Below are 15,066 nucleotides of genomic sequence, written 5' to 3'. Positions count from 1 at the left end.
CCTACACATAATCAAAATTTGCCGACAAATATACATACGAAAAGCTGAAGCTGAAATGTTAAAGGGATATCATTATGAACCGATGTGGCTGATGACACCGACAGCCGTTGTGAAAAATCAAAACTATTACACTTACTCACACATTCCTTTCACTGTCACTATGAACTGTCAAGTAAAGCGAGGAAAGTGATACTTATGTACATTAGAGCGGGTCAACTTATAGGGAGCTAAAAAACGGAAAAATTGCGTACGCAGGAAATGTTCTACATGCGTATCATTCTGAACAACTTTGCCTAAGACTATAGGACTAAACTGGTTTCGAGCCAGCGATTTTTAGGGATTATAAATGACGAAAAATAGTCAGTTTTTGAGATATCCGAATGAAATTTAGTACGTAGGTGCATTTTGATTTTATATTGATCATTTGTCGAAATCAGCCAGATCGGACAACTATATCAAATACCTTCCATACAACTATTCAGATTTTATAAACTTCGCCTCAAAAATCACTGGCTCGAAACCTGTTTTAGACCCTTAGTTTATTAAGCAAGGTTGTTCAGAATAATCCACAAAACATTTCTCCCATACACGATTTTACGTTTTTTGGTGCTCTATAAATCAACCCACTCTAATGTAAATATAATGTGAATTAGCCATTATTGTGTAGACCAATGTCGGTAAAAACGAAAAATATTATTTTCAAGGTTTTGACAATATTTACAGTTATTCAAGTTCATAGTATGAATTTCATACACATACACACACACACCAGCTTACAAATGTAAACATGAAATTGACAATGCTGATATGTAAATGTAAACAGGCTCTGTCTAACTGTTTGTCTGTATATCTGTGGACGGTTCTACGAATAATTCAAAGCGAAATATCGCATTCAAGAACAAAAGGCACAAAATGCTTTACATTTTCGAAATGGCCCGAAATATTGCGAATGTATTGAACGACTGTGAGCAATTTACATTGAAACGAAACAATGAGGCCTGCGGTTCTTCTTTTCAGTTTAAAAACGGCAATTGCCGACACCAGACCGTTATTTAGCGCAGCTTAGTTGAAAGCGACAACAGCAAAATCAATTGTATTGAACTTTTATTTGAAAATTGTGTAATTTGTATAAAAAAAATTTGGAAGTTGCATTATTGCGTGTCTGGAATTAAGCTTTAAAGTGGTAAACAGGTGTGTAAGCTTTATAATAACGGCTTTAAAAGTGCACTGTATTTAATTGCGCAATATGTGGAGTTATTGGGGGTATTCACAAATATTTTAGTTTCAAGTATGAAAAAAAATAAAATAAAATGAGACAAAATTGATGTTAAACTATATATATTATCAATTTTTTCCAGTTTTTAATAGCGTGTGCTAAATAATTCTGAAAGTAATATTAGTTACGGCAAATATTTCGAAAAAATATGCTTTAATGGAAACAAAAATGTATGAAAAGACAAATAATAGAAATTAGTAAGAATAATTTCGTTTATAAAAACACAATTTTTTTTAATAAATATATATTTTTTAATTTTTTGTAACAAAATTATTACTTGTTTTATAAAATTTATGGCTTAAATTTTGTTTTTTTAATTTTTGGTACAACAAAATTATTTTATTTTAATTAATGGTTTACAAAAATAATTATTTTTTTAGAATTTCTGGCTAATTATGTTTTTCCATATTTTTATATTTAAGTTAGTATTTGTTTGTTTTTCTAAGGGAATTTTTCAACACCGTAGAGCCGGAAGCTGTATTTTATAAAGTTTTAAATACATATTAGAAATTTGTAACAATAATTTAGCACATAAAGATTACATTACATTTTTTTAAATTTTTTTGTACAACAAAATTATTATTGTTTTTTTTTTTACAAAATTAATGGCTTAGAAAAAATATTTTTTTTTCAAAATTCCGTTTTTTTAATTTTTAGAACAAGTAAGTTATTATTTTTGTATAAAATTTTTTTAGAATTCTTGGTTAAAATATGTTTTTCCATATTTTTAAATTTTAGTTAATATTTATTTGTTATTCTAATGAAAATTTTCAAACCACCAACGTAGAGTCGGAAGCTGTACTTTATGATCAAATAGAGAAAAGGATGGATTTTATATAAAAAAATTATATTCATACAGATACATTTGTAAGCTATTTTATATATAATATATTTCTGACTAATTATACATATCTGCATTTTAAGTTTTTTTTTTTCAAAACAATGTATGTATGAGTGTGTACCAAAGTAATTGTGAGTCCACTAATAATTAAAAATATATTAATTTTTTTAATTCTGTAACGTTATTATAGCTTCTTAAAGCTTCAAGGACAAAAAAATTAATATTTTACCTTTGATTCAACAAATTTTGCTTTGCACCTTGTAAATCCCCATTTAGTTGCCATTAAAAATAATTTCAACGCTGTAAAATAATTAAAACGAATTAAACACATCACTACCGTTACGGGCGCTACGTGGTAATATATTACAAAAATTTACTACATCATTATAATTTTATAATTTCACTATGAATTGTTTTAAATTTTTTTCAAATTCAAGAACATTTGTACATACATATTGGCTTGTCAAAAAAGTCTTGCGGCATTTTTATTGAATTTTATTTATTTTTATTTTTATTTTTTTATATTTTTTTTATATTTTTTTCTACTATGCCGGTCTCTTTCGACCAATTCAGTGATTTTATCGCAATTTTCGACGACAGGCCTTCCGGAGCGTGGCGCATCTTCGACCACCTCTACACCAGTACGAAAACGTTGAAACCATCGTTGTGCGGTGGTGATGGAAACTGTATCGGGTCCATAAACTGCACAAATTTTATTGGCGGCTTGAGATGCATTTTTGCCTTTATCGTAGTAGTACTGTAAAATATGCCGTATTTTCTCTTTATTTTGCTCCATGTTTGCGACGCTATAACTCACGAACGACTTAAAAGAAACGACAATCAATCAAACACGTGTTAGCGCGTGAAATGAGCTTTCCAAAAAGGTATAGCATGACCCGATGCGACGAATAAAACTAGAACTACAAGCTTTCAGCGCCAACTAGCGAAAATACCGCAAGACTTTTTTGACAACCCAATATATGTATGTATATAAAAGTACTTCAAAATTTTTCAATAGATTTTTGTTAAAAAAAATTTGCTTTTGCGTTGCGTAAATAATTAACTAAGAAGCTTAATTTGTCTTTAATATATGCATATACATACATTATTCTATTCGCCAGAAACATTTGCACTTGAACTTTTGCTTAAAAATAAGCACAATACCCTCAAAATTATATGCAAATGTCCCGAAAAAAATTAGACTAAAGCCTCTCTTTTCTATGCTTAAAAAATGTAAGAAAGGCAAGTTAAATTTTTTTTTATAAAAACAGAAAAAGAGAGCATATTAACAAAAAAAAAAAAAACGCTGTGGTGTAAATGACAAATTTGCTGGCTTGTAGTGATCATCATGTGACGTGATTAACGAAGTGTGAAGTATTCGAAAAACAAGTGTATTTGGTTTATTTGGCTGTGATGTGATCAGATGTTATGAGTAGAATAAATGTGATGGTTTGGGAAGTGATTTGATTTTTAAGTAATATTTATACAACAATAGGATGTGATTTGACATGACTTAAGAGAATGTGATGTGAAAATTTGCATTAAAATAGAATTTAGATTGAACTCGTGCAACTATCTTGTCATATGTTGTTCCACAATGCACCTTACTAATATTGTCATATATGATGTAAAAAGTCATAAGTTGATGTTGTTAAGTTATGATGTGATGTGAAATGGGATGAATTGATGTTACTTATTAAAGTAGTGATGTGAAATGTTGTGAAATGATGTGACTTATTATAGTTGTGATGTGAAATGTTGTGATATGATGTGACTTATTATAGTAGTGATGTGAAATGGTGTGATGTGATGTGACTTATTATAGTAGTGATGTGAAAGGTTGTGATATCATGTGACTTATTATGGTTGTGATGTCTTATTATAGTTGTGACTTCTTATTATATGTAGTTGAGATGTGAAATGGTGTGATGTGATGTGACTTATTATAGTTGTGATGTGACTACTCAGAGATGTGAATGGTATGACTTTTTTGTAAATGTAATATAATAGTATTTTGCAATGTGATGTAAGACGATAGACGTGATGTAATGCGAACTGTATATAAATCAGGCACTTGTAGATCCGAATGATGAGACATGTGATCTCGGACTCAAATTATGAGGATTTCATGCATTCACGCAGCAATATTTTTATTTTAAACTGCCATTGAGCATCTTATATGTGATGTGATTATATATCATATGATATGTTGGTAGTAAAAATAACACAAAAGTGGATATACAAACGGAATTTATAGTAATATTATAAACAAAATATTAAATAATGTCTTACATAAGGTAGAGAGGTATTCATACACGCGTCAACAAATATTTTATCTAGCGTAATTCCTTTGATCTAGCCTAAACGGGGTGCAAGAAGTATAATTATACGATACGAATTGATATTATACTAATTTATTAATTCACACGTCTTATTATTGTTACTATTTTTTTTTTTTTTTTGAAATTAATTATTTGAATTTTTATTTTATTCGCAGCAAATTAGCATTCATGGACACACTTATCTACTTGGACCATTCGTTTATTTTGCCGACCTGTTTCTAAATATTTTTACGTTTACGCTAAATTAATTCATTATTTCCAAAACAATTTCGAATACTCGTACTATGTCAAAAACGGAAAAATAAAAGAAAAAATAATATTAAATGCATCTATTTATGAAGTTGAGTGACCGTTGAGTCTTTTTCTGATTTTGCTTCTTGTTTTTTTGGTTAGACATTATGAGCATCTACTGAGTGCGCATTACTTAAGCGAGGTTCATGCAAATGCGAACAATTCCGATGTCATAAAAACATTATATACGCATATCATTACGCGCCTGTAATATGAGCAATTAATATTGGTGATAACCGACTTTTTTTTAATTGTGCATTAACCAGTTTCTAAACCAAGTGCGAATATTTAGAACGCAAGGTTTAATTAACCTTTTACATGGGTTCGCTATTAGTCAAGGTTAGATGTTACATAGGAACACGTATATACACATACACATGCACGTACTTACATACATGTACGCAGGTTTTTTAATTTTAAATTTGAATTCTAGAATTATTCAACAAAATTATAACTGTTAAAATCTTCTAACCTTGAGATTAATTCTCTCCAGGTTTATCCAGAAAGGTCAGAGATTGGCTCCTAAGACGTATGCGTCTGTAGCTGCTTTGCATTGATATTATTCATATTTTCAGTTTTCAATTACATTTTATTTTTTGCTGATAACGCGTACTTATACTGTTCCAGATCCACATTAGTGATATTCGCAGCGCAAGTTTTTTGGTCTGTTTAGTTAAAATTATTGGCCTAATGGATTATGGAAAAACATTTTATCTTTCTTCAAAATTAAATTTGTTATAATTATGAATTTTATAACATATTAAAAAAAAATATTTGTTTTTTCGAAATATTTGTTTTAAATTTTACTTTACTAATTTTCGTTTTTAGTCTGATCTCAAAATGCCTACCTGGACATACACGTTAGCTGTTCTATTTTATGTACCGCTGCTGTTACATATTTCTCCACTTTGCGGTAATTTTATTACATATAATTAATTGTGAAATACTTTTACCGAAAAAATTAAATTTAGATGCCCGTGTTGCAACTCCGCCACAAGAGATAATTGCGCCACAGCCTGAGGTGAGTGGCATTTTGTATGAAAAGCCTCTGCCGGCCGATCGGCTATACGACGAGCCGAACATATTAAGTGAGTACCGCACCATATTAAATTTTAAATTGCGAATCATTAAATGTTATAATATGTGGGTACGTACATACGTATTTGTGTATAGAATGATTCACATTTCTTCTAAATAGCTAACTGATCAGATTCCATGGCAATTATGTATGTATAGTATAACGGCTCCTCTCAAACTTTCCATAAAAGGAAAACGGAAATTCATTCAAACAATATTAACTGCTAACAGTTTGAGAGCCACTGTTATTAAAGCAATTTTTTAATACTTCCAAACACTTGTGTACAAACATACATATGTATATATAACTTGCATATAAAATACATACAAATTTTTTTGACCACGCAGAATATGCACAGCAGCGTGAAAAAATGATCGAGGCGGAGCAACTGCTACTTACCGGTGGGCATTTGCAACTCGACGAAAATGAATTACAAGTACATCAAATTTTCATGCGTCACAAGCTGATGGAGCTCACCTATGGCATGGAACATCCGCATGAGCATGCGCCGGCGCTGCATTTCTTCAAAGCGAAGCCACTCATCGAACAGAGTAACGTGTTCAAGTTCATACAGGCCATGCCGAAAGGCGCCATTTTGCATGTACATCGCACACCGGCTGTCTCCGGCGATTGGTTGATTAAGAACTTGACTTACACGCCTGGTCTCTTGAAATGTCACACGGCGCGTGGTACTGTGGTGCTCAGTTTTCGTGAGAATGCACAGAAGCATGGATGTCGCTCGAAATATTACGTGGTAGAGGAGGAGCGTAAACGTACATTGTCGAAGAATCGGTACGACCGATTTTTGCAGTCCAAGCTGAGCTTATATTCGCGACTGCCGGAACGTAAGTCGTCCAAAATGCGGTATTTTCATGTTATGCTTATGATTTTGTTCCACTTGCAGTTGAGTTCAGTGAACAGAACAAGGTGTGGCGACGTTTCGAAGACATATTCGACACGGTGAGTGATACGGTTGGGTACGAACCCGTTTTCCGCACCTTCCACTGGCAGCTGATGGAGGAAATGTACGAGGATAACATAATGTACGCAGAGTTGCGTATGAAATTTAAGCCAGTAAGTTTAACCTCAAAGTTAGCTATAATTAAAACCAATATTATTATATCTAACGACTCTTCATAAACTTTTAAGTTTCTTACCTTATTAACACTTCAATTTATTTCCACAACTATTTTAGCTGTATGGCGACAACGGCACCGTAGTAGCAAACGAGTATGAAGCAGCCGAGTTGCTTATGGCTCTAGTGGAAGAATTTAAGCAAACACATCTTGGTTTCTACGGTTTGAAAGTTATTTATGTGGCGCATCGCGGTTCAGACCAAATTCAAATATTCAAAGCTTTCCAAACATTCAAGGACTTCCAGTGCGTGGCTATAAAACTCTCTCTCCCTCTCTCTCTCTTGCCTCTAACATTATACTAATCAAAAGTAAACTTTTTTTTACAGTGAACGCTATCCCGATTTCATTATTGGTTTCGATTTGATCGGCCAGGAGGACCAAGGCAAGTCATTGCAGGCATTTGTGTCTATTTTGCAGGATCTACCGAAAAGCGCAAAGTATTTTTTCCATGCAGGCGAAACAAGTAAGTATTTATAGAAAAAACTGCGAGTAAATCACATAATGATTCTTTAATTTTCACAGATTGGTTAGGCACATCGGTGGATTTGAATTTGGTTGATGCCATACTACTCAACACCACACGCATTGGACATGGTTACTCACTTATGAAACACCCTTTACTCAGTAAGGCTGTTAAAGAACGAGATATTGCGCTGGAAGTTAGTCCGCTGTCCAATCAGGTTTTGAACTTAGTTTGGGACTTGCGCAATCATCCCGGTGGCTACTTTATGTCCGATAATATACCAATAGTGATTACGAATGATGATCCTGGCTTTTGGGATGCCAAAGGTTTGAGCTATGACTTCTACTATGCGATTATGAGTTTCGCACCGAGCAATGCTGGTTTGAAGACATTGAAGAGTTTGGTATGGAACTCGATAAAATATTCAGCGATGGGTGATGCAGAGAAAGAGGCTGCGTATGCGCAGTTGCAATATGACTGGAATGTCTTTTTGGACCGTGTTATACGTGGTGAAGTTGTTTGAAATAGTAATAGTTATAGTTATAAACATCATACATTTATATTTAATTCTTGTTTAGTGATATAAAATAAATTATAGCACGTGCGATTTACAATTTTTTACATGAAATTTATGAGTATAATTTTTCACACAACTTATATTAAGTTATCAAATTTTTTCTATTTTTTGTTTTCTTAGTAGCTCTAATCGGTATACATGTGTGCGGCTATGAAATTTTGACAGCTTTCAGTTATTTGTAAAAACGCGCAACGGAAGCCACCCATTGAGTTGCTCTGAAAATTTCGTTAGTATTTTGATTATTTCACTGAAAATTTAAAGTTAATTAAACGTTTGCACTCACAAAATATGGATCACGTATGATTTGATCTTCCGGCCGATCAATGTACTTTCCGAGCAGTTCGATTTTTGCACATCGTTCTTGACTCGGGTCTTTGGCAAGCGTTTGTAGCTCGTGCAAATTATGTTCATCCATGGCAAGTATGTAGTCATAATTGTAAAAGTCCATTGTTGAAATCTGTACAGCGAATGCCAATTATTAAAACAAAATGTAAAAACTGGAGTTGGAGAGCATTCGTACTTGTCTACCGACATGATCCGTTGTTAAACCATTCTCTTCCAGTACCTTTATACAGCGTTCATTCGGCTTACGTCCAACATTCCACGTTCTCAAGCCAGCACTGTCAACCTTCCAGTTGAGATCATACTCCTCCAGCCAGTGCTTCATTACGCTTTCCGCCATTGGTGAGCGACACGTGTTACCTGCATATTTATAATGGCTTATCAATTCTTTAAAATTCTTCACTATCTACTTACCAATGCAAACGAATAGGATTTTTAGAGGTTTCATATTTGTTGGACTTTTAAATAAACTTCAAATTTAAAGCTATTTAGAACGTGATTATTTAGTATTTAGTAAAAACAATTACTTTCATATTTACTCTAATTAATTTGCATCAAAATACAAGAGCTTACATAAGAAATTTTGCAATTTTTGATTCTCTTTGTTTTTTTATTTATTTAAATTTGACGTTAAAAATAGAAAAATTCAGATGTTACAGTGGGGTGTTCAGCATCAAAATATATCTAAATTTGTTGATAAAAGGTTATTCTTTAATTGTTTGTAAAGCTGATAAGACATGTTAACAGCGTATTATTGCAGTGCACATTAATATTTTAATATGCAAATGCAGTGAAAGATTGCAACAAATCCATTTGTTTACTACACACATCGCCTTACCTTACACAAATTGGCTTCACTATGTATCCTTTATGGTACATATTTTGGCACAAAAGAAATTTGTTGATTTACACAATTTGATTTCACTATGCTTTCTCTGTAGTACATAAATTTGGCAGAAAAGCAAAATTTGTCGATGTCTGTTCTTTTTAAAAAAACTTATGTTTTTATTTCACGTTTGTTCATGTATTTGTGCCTCTTTTAATTTATCACTTACGTACATCAGCTGATTTTGTGTTTCACAACATGTTTCTTATACATTTTACTTTTACTAATTTAACAAGTAATTCTGGAATGCGTGCTTTGCCACTCTCTCCTCAAACCTTTCCCGCAGCAGCTTCTTTCAAAAACGCAGCACAAGCAACAACACACTGCTGATAAGCCTTCTCAAAGCCAGCATCACCTCTTTGCTAGAAATTCAACACAAGTAAATTGTACATATAAGTATGTATACATTTGTACATGTGGCTGAGTTAAGCACGTTTTCTACTCACATAGTAAGGATCCTCAATAATACGATCGCTTTTCTGTAAACCAAAATCTCCCAACAATAATAATTTTGCCTTCGCATTTGGTGGTGCCAGCCTGCGCAGGTCGCTCATATTCTCTTCATCCATTCCGAAAATGTAGTCAAATTGCAGAAAATCATCCTTTTTGATTTGGCGTGCTTTATTCTTATAGTTTATATTATGATTCTTCATTATCTTTAATGCACGATGATCAGGAGGATTGCCAACATGCCAACTACCTATGGCTGCTGAATCAACTTTCCAATCCGCGGATACACCTTCATTCTCGATTGTTTCAATCATAACACCCTCGGCAATAGGCGATCGGCAAATATTACCTAAAATAAATTGATATTATTGTTTTAAAATTCCATAATTGTTGTAAAACAAATTATACACTTGCCTAAGCAGATCATAAGAATTTTCTTAACCATTTTGCCGCTATTTTATAAATAATTAAGCTGTTGCCCTTGAAAATGTAAACTACACAAATCTGCTCGAATTTATTTATTGAAGTGTTTTTTGACATTTGTTGGCAAAACATATGATTCTGACGTTAGTTACGAGTTCTCTTACGTCACGCAACAATAACAGCGCGTTAGTTAACAAAATGTGAATGAAGATGGAACGAAGAGGAAATTGAAAAACGGAAATGGCGGAAACTGTCGATGCTCGTTCAAAACAAATTAAGTTGTTTTATAAATATTTTAAATGTATATTATGAAGACTCGTAAGTCCAACGCACGTATTAATTCAAATTCGTATTATGATTTTAGGTTAGGTTAGAAGCATCGTATACTGCATGCTACCATAGGTGCTTGAAACGCATTAGCCAGTTTCCGGTGCACGTTTCTTCAGGACGTTGCAGTTAGAATAAAATTTAAGGTTACGTGATATTCCAAATACTTATCGTTGGTTGCGAATTATTTAAATAATTCAGCGAAAAGTCTAAAGAAAACTGGTAAATTTATTTTTTAAAATGGCTGAAGAACTCATATATACAAACATACATCACATACATACATATATACAAATTTGTATGTAGACTAGTTGCTTAACAATGTTTTTCCATCCATGAATTCGCTGGAGCGAATACTATATATGCATATATATAAATATGCAAACCTCTTTCTTTTCTCGCTCTCACTCTCGAATGAGATTTACTGTTAATTTTGTATACTTAGTTTTTTAAGTTTGAACTCAACCTTTGTTTAACAGATCCTGGATAATCGTTAAGTTAGTCTAAGAGTAACGATCAAATAATAAAGATTGATATAATTGTATTTGCAACATTCAGTTTTTTATTCATCTGAATATTTCTGGCGACGAGGATGGGATACGTTGTGTTAAATTTTCGTATCCAAACCGAACATTTTGCGTGCAAAGCAAATTAATAACTTTTTTGTGATTCATTAAATTAATAAATACTTCAAAACTTAATGCTACTAATATAAGTACTTTGTGTTTGTGGTTTGAGTTTGTTCTTAAATTTGACCACACATATATATTGTGGAATAAACATTTATCGAAAAAAAAGAAAAACTCCCAAAAAATAGTGTTCGCATTACAAACGTGGTTTGCATATAAAAGTAATAAAAATTGTAAAGACAATATATTACAACAACAAAACCACATATGTTCTAACAAAAATAAGTGACTTTCATCTGACCTTGAAAAGACAAAATTCATATTTTGACATTCATTTGAACTTGAAAAAAAAAGGAGAATAGAGCAATACCATAATTAATATAAAAAAAAGAATAATTTCATATTGAGAGACAACAAAAAAAAAAACAAAAAAAAAAACTACATAATCATCGTTTGCATTGTAAATTTTTCAACATCAGCAAAGCGAGAGAATCTACAACAACAACCACACAAGAGCAGTTTGCACAAACTGTAGCGGAAACAGAACCGTTTTGACAAAAACAAAACAATGGCGTTGACACTAGCTGAATGTTTACGAGAAGCGAGGAGCCTACCGCCATTTACTGGAAGTAGTGAGTACTCACTTAGTAATTATTTTCGCGACGTCTCAACCGTTCTCCAATTGACTCCAATTGAGCACGTAGGTACTTTGCAAAGAGTTCTTAGCAACCGTTTACAGGGAAACGCATTAAGAGCAGTTGAGACATTAGTTAATCCTACCTGGGATGATATTGTGAGTAAACTTAAAGAAGAATTTGGAATAAAGAGAACTTTTTTTAATTTAAGAATAGATGCTCTTAATATCGAAGCCATAAACATTGAAGAGTTACATTGTAAGTTAAGAATGATATTAAGCCAAATGAACACGAAATACTCTTTAGAACCTAACGAAATGTATACTCCCTTAAATAACGAAAAATTAATTTTTGATGTTTATGCCAATTATTTACCAGTACATATTAAATCTCTTTTACTGCAAAATAATATAAGCTCGATAAATACAGCTTATACGTTTTATTTACAAAATAATTTATTGAAAGATATCCAATTAGTAAATTATAAACATACAAATAGCTTTCCATATAATAATTTGCAAAATAATAATAACTATTCAAGCAGCAAAAATAATTCCCATAACATTCGAAATAGACGTAATTATTCAAATGGTACGAATGTTCAGCGGTATCAAAATTCTAACAACTTGCCTAATTTGGGTAGCCAATATAATAACTTTAATAATCCCAGAGCAAATTATTCGAATTTTCAGAGCCAGAATAATACTTACCCTAATAGTTTCGGTACAAATATCGGAAATTTCCATAACCAAAATTTTAATCCATACCCACAAAGTAATAATTATAATTTCCGCAATACTAGTCACTTCCAACCAAATCCTCAGCAGTCTAACAATAACAGCCGAAATAATAATTTGGAGTCAATGGAAATAGATGCTATTAATTATACAGAAAATTTTCCTGTTCAGCCTCGAAATTATCATTACCCATAATCACACTAACCATAAATAATATTAAAACAAGGTGCCTAATCGATAGTGGCGCTGCTACAACCTTAGGGGATTACACATTCTTTTCAAAACTAGGAAAATCAAAAAAATTAATAAAACCAATTTTGTTGCATACCCTAGTTGGTGATAATATAATAAAAGAAGAAGTCATTGTTGATGTGCCAAGTGAATTTAAAGAAAAAAATAGTACTATGTCCGTTAAGTTGGTGAATTTTATCGATAAAAAGTTTGATTGCATAATAGGAATAAATATTTTACGCCCTTTCGGTGCAATAATAGACTTTCAGAATAATAATCTTATAATTAATAACAATAATATAAATTTAAATAATAATAACTTTAATATATCCTATGAGGAAATAAACTATTTAGAAAAGTTTGAGCTGGATAAATTTAAAGAGCTAATACCAACAACTTTAAATAACGAAGAAAAAAAATTATTAGAAAATTTTCTACATAAAAATAAAAAGACATTTTACATTAAAGGGCAAAACTTAACAACGACCACTTGTGTAAAACATAAAATCATAACTAATTCTAATAAAATAATTTATTGCAAAAATTACCGACATCCACAGATCCTAGAGAATGAAATAGAAAAGCAAATAAATGAAATGTTGAAAGAAAATATAATACGCCCTAGTAAATCCCCTTACAATTCCCCATTGTGGATAGTAAAAAAAAAATCAGATAATTCAAATGAAAAAAAATGGCGATTAGTAATAGATTTTAGGAGATTAAATGAGATTACGGTAGACGACAAATTTCCCATACCGAACATAGAGTCCCTATTTGATAAGTTAGGTAAGGCGCAGTATTTTTCTTCATTGGACTTGGCGAAGGGCTTTCATCAAGTACTAATGGATGATAGCGATATTGAAAAAACTGCCTTTTCGACTCCTATGGGGCATTTTGAGTTCATTCGAATGCCATTCGGTCTCAAGAATGCGCCTGCCACATTCCAGCGAATGCTGAACTACATTTTGTCGGATTTTATTAATAAAATCTGTATTATTTATATGGATGACATATTAGTATTTTCGACATCTTTAACCGAACATTTAGAAAGCTTACAAAAAATATTTAATAAACTAAATGAATTTAACCTAAAAGTACAAATTGATAAGTGTAAATTTTTATCTAAAGAAACAAGTTTCCTTGGTCATATTATAACAAATGCGGGAATAAAACCAAACCCCGAAAAAATAAGTATTATAAAAAATTTGGAACTACCAAAAACAGTTAAAGATATTAAATCTTTTCTGGGCCTAACCGGCTATTACCGGAAATTCATTAAAAACTATTCTTTAGTAGCTAATCCTATAATTAAATATTTGAAGAAAAATAGTAAAATTGATGTTAACGACAAATCATACATTGAGTCTTTCGAAAAGTTAAAGAATATTTTAGTAAATCCGCCATTATTGCGCTATCCCGATTTTAGTAAAAAGTTCGTATTAACTACTGATGCTAGTAACGTAGCCATTGGCGCGGTATTAAGCCAAGAAGGAAAACCGATAAGTTATGCCAGTAGGACTCTGAATGGGCACGAACAAAATTACTCAACGTTAGAGAAGGAGCTGTTGGCCATTGTATGGTCAGTTAAATATTATCGTCCATACCTTTACGATCGAAAGTTCCTAGTCCAAACTGATCACCAGCCCCTGAAATGGCTTTATTCGCTTAAGGACCCAAATTCGCGAATCATCAGGTGGAAAATTTTATTAGACGGGTTTTACTTTGATATCGAATACATAAAAGGCAAGGAGAATAACGTGGCGGACTTTTTGAGCAGAGTGCAGCTGACTCAACCGCCTTTAGCTGAAGTTCATAGTGTGGAGAAAAGTTTAAATAATAAATTTTTCATGATAAATAAAATCGTCAACAAATACAGAACGCAAATTAGATTAGTAAAAAATAAACATAAGGAAATAGAAATACTTTTCAAAAAATATAAAATATTATACGTGTCTGAAAATGATTTAAATAATACACATTATTTGAATGATTTGTTCAGACGAGAGTTAAAAAATGGAAAGTTGGTATATACTCGGAACTCGAAGATAATAAATACAATATAATTCAAAATAAAATAACACAATTATTTTCTAACAATATTAAAATAAACTTTATAAAATGTACTAAAGTTGCACGTGATGTTGCATCCGAGGAATCTTTGTTGAGTATCATTGATGATATTCACACGAAAGGTAACCACAGAGGAATTCATGAAAACTACAATGAACTAAAAGATAACTATTTTAATCCGAAATTAATAAAACTAATAAATAGATACTGTAATAACTGTAGAGTTTGCAATGAAAATAAATACGATAGAAAACCCATAAATAAAAAATTTCAACATACTATAACACCAGAAAAACCTAATCAAATAATACATATAGATATTTTTCAAATAC

At 31.8% G+C, this 15,066-nt stretch overlaps 3 protein-coding genes across 4 annotated transcripts; 1 reads left to right on the top strand and 2 right to left on the bottom strand.

Moving 5' to 3' along the window:
* Window positions 1–1,007: 1,007 nt before the first annotated feature.
* On the top strand, window positions 1,008–8,055 carry LOC125776288 (adenosine deaminase 2-like). The gene is made up of 8 exons (XM_049447830.1): window positions 1,008–1,191; window positions 5,579–5,663; window positions 5,722–5,838; window positions 6,176–6,673; window positions 6,733–6,902; window positions 7,024–7,208; window positions 7,291–7,427; window positions 7,487–8,055. The coding sequence occupies exons 2-8, from the start codon at window positions 5,591–5,593 to the stop codon at window positions 7,948–7,950; spliced, it is 1,644 nt and encodes a 547-aa protein (XP_049303787.1). The 5' UTR covers window positions 1,008–1,191; window positions 5,579–5,590; the 3' UTR covers window positions 7,951–8,055.
* On the bottom strand, window positions 7,962–9,320 carry LOC105226349 (uncharacterized). Of its 2 annotated transcripts, XM_011205189.4 has the most exons (5): window positions 8,920–9,171; window positions 8,761–8,830; window positions 8,525–8,706; window positions 8,288–8,461; window positions 7,962–8,219 (listed from the first exon to the last, which is right to left on the bottom strand). In XM_011205189.4, the coding sequence occupies exons 2-5, from the start codon at window positions 8,792–8,794 to the stop codon at window positions 8,130–8,132; spliced, it is 480 nt and encodes a 159-aa protein (XP_011203491.2). In that variant the 5' UTR covers window positions 8,795–8,830; window positions 8,920–9,171; the 3' UTR covers window positions 7,962–8,129. The 2 variants fall into 2 exon arrangements, with proteins under 2 accessions (XP_011203491.2, XP_049303788.1); XM_049447831.1 differs by lacking the exons at window positions 8,761–8,830; window positions 8,920–9,171 and adding an exon at window positions 9,185–9,320.
* Window positions 9,321–9,327: 7 nt separating this feature from the next.
* On the bottom strand, window positions 9,328–10,253 carry LOC105226348 (low molecular weight phosphotyrosine protein phosphatase 1). Its single transcript, XM_011205186.4, has 3 exons — window positions 10,097–10,253; window positions 9,679–10,031; window positions 9,328–9,594 (listed from the first exon to the last, which is right to left on the bottom strand). Exons 1-3 carry the CDS (start codon window positions 10,125–10,127, stop codon window positions 9,502–9,504), a joined length of 477 nt encoding a protein of 158 aa, XP_011203488.1. The 5' UTR covers window positions 10,128–10,253; the 3' UTR covers window positions 9,328–9,501.
* Between the last annotated feature and the right edge of the window lie 4,813 nt (window positions 10,254–15,066).

This window comes from Bactrocera dorsalis, chromosome 2, assembly GCF_023373825.1.
Source record: "Bactrocera dorsalis isolate Fly_Bdor chromosome 2, ASM2337382v1, whole genome shotgun sequence".
Classification (NCBI taxonomy): Eukaryota; Metazoa; Arthropoda; class Insecta; order Diptera; family Tephritidae; genus Bactrocera; species Bactrocera dorsalis.
This window is presented reverse-complemented; position numbering and strand designations above follow the sequence as displayed.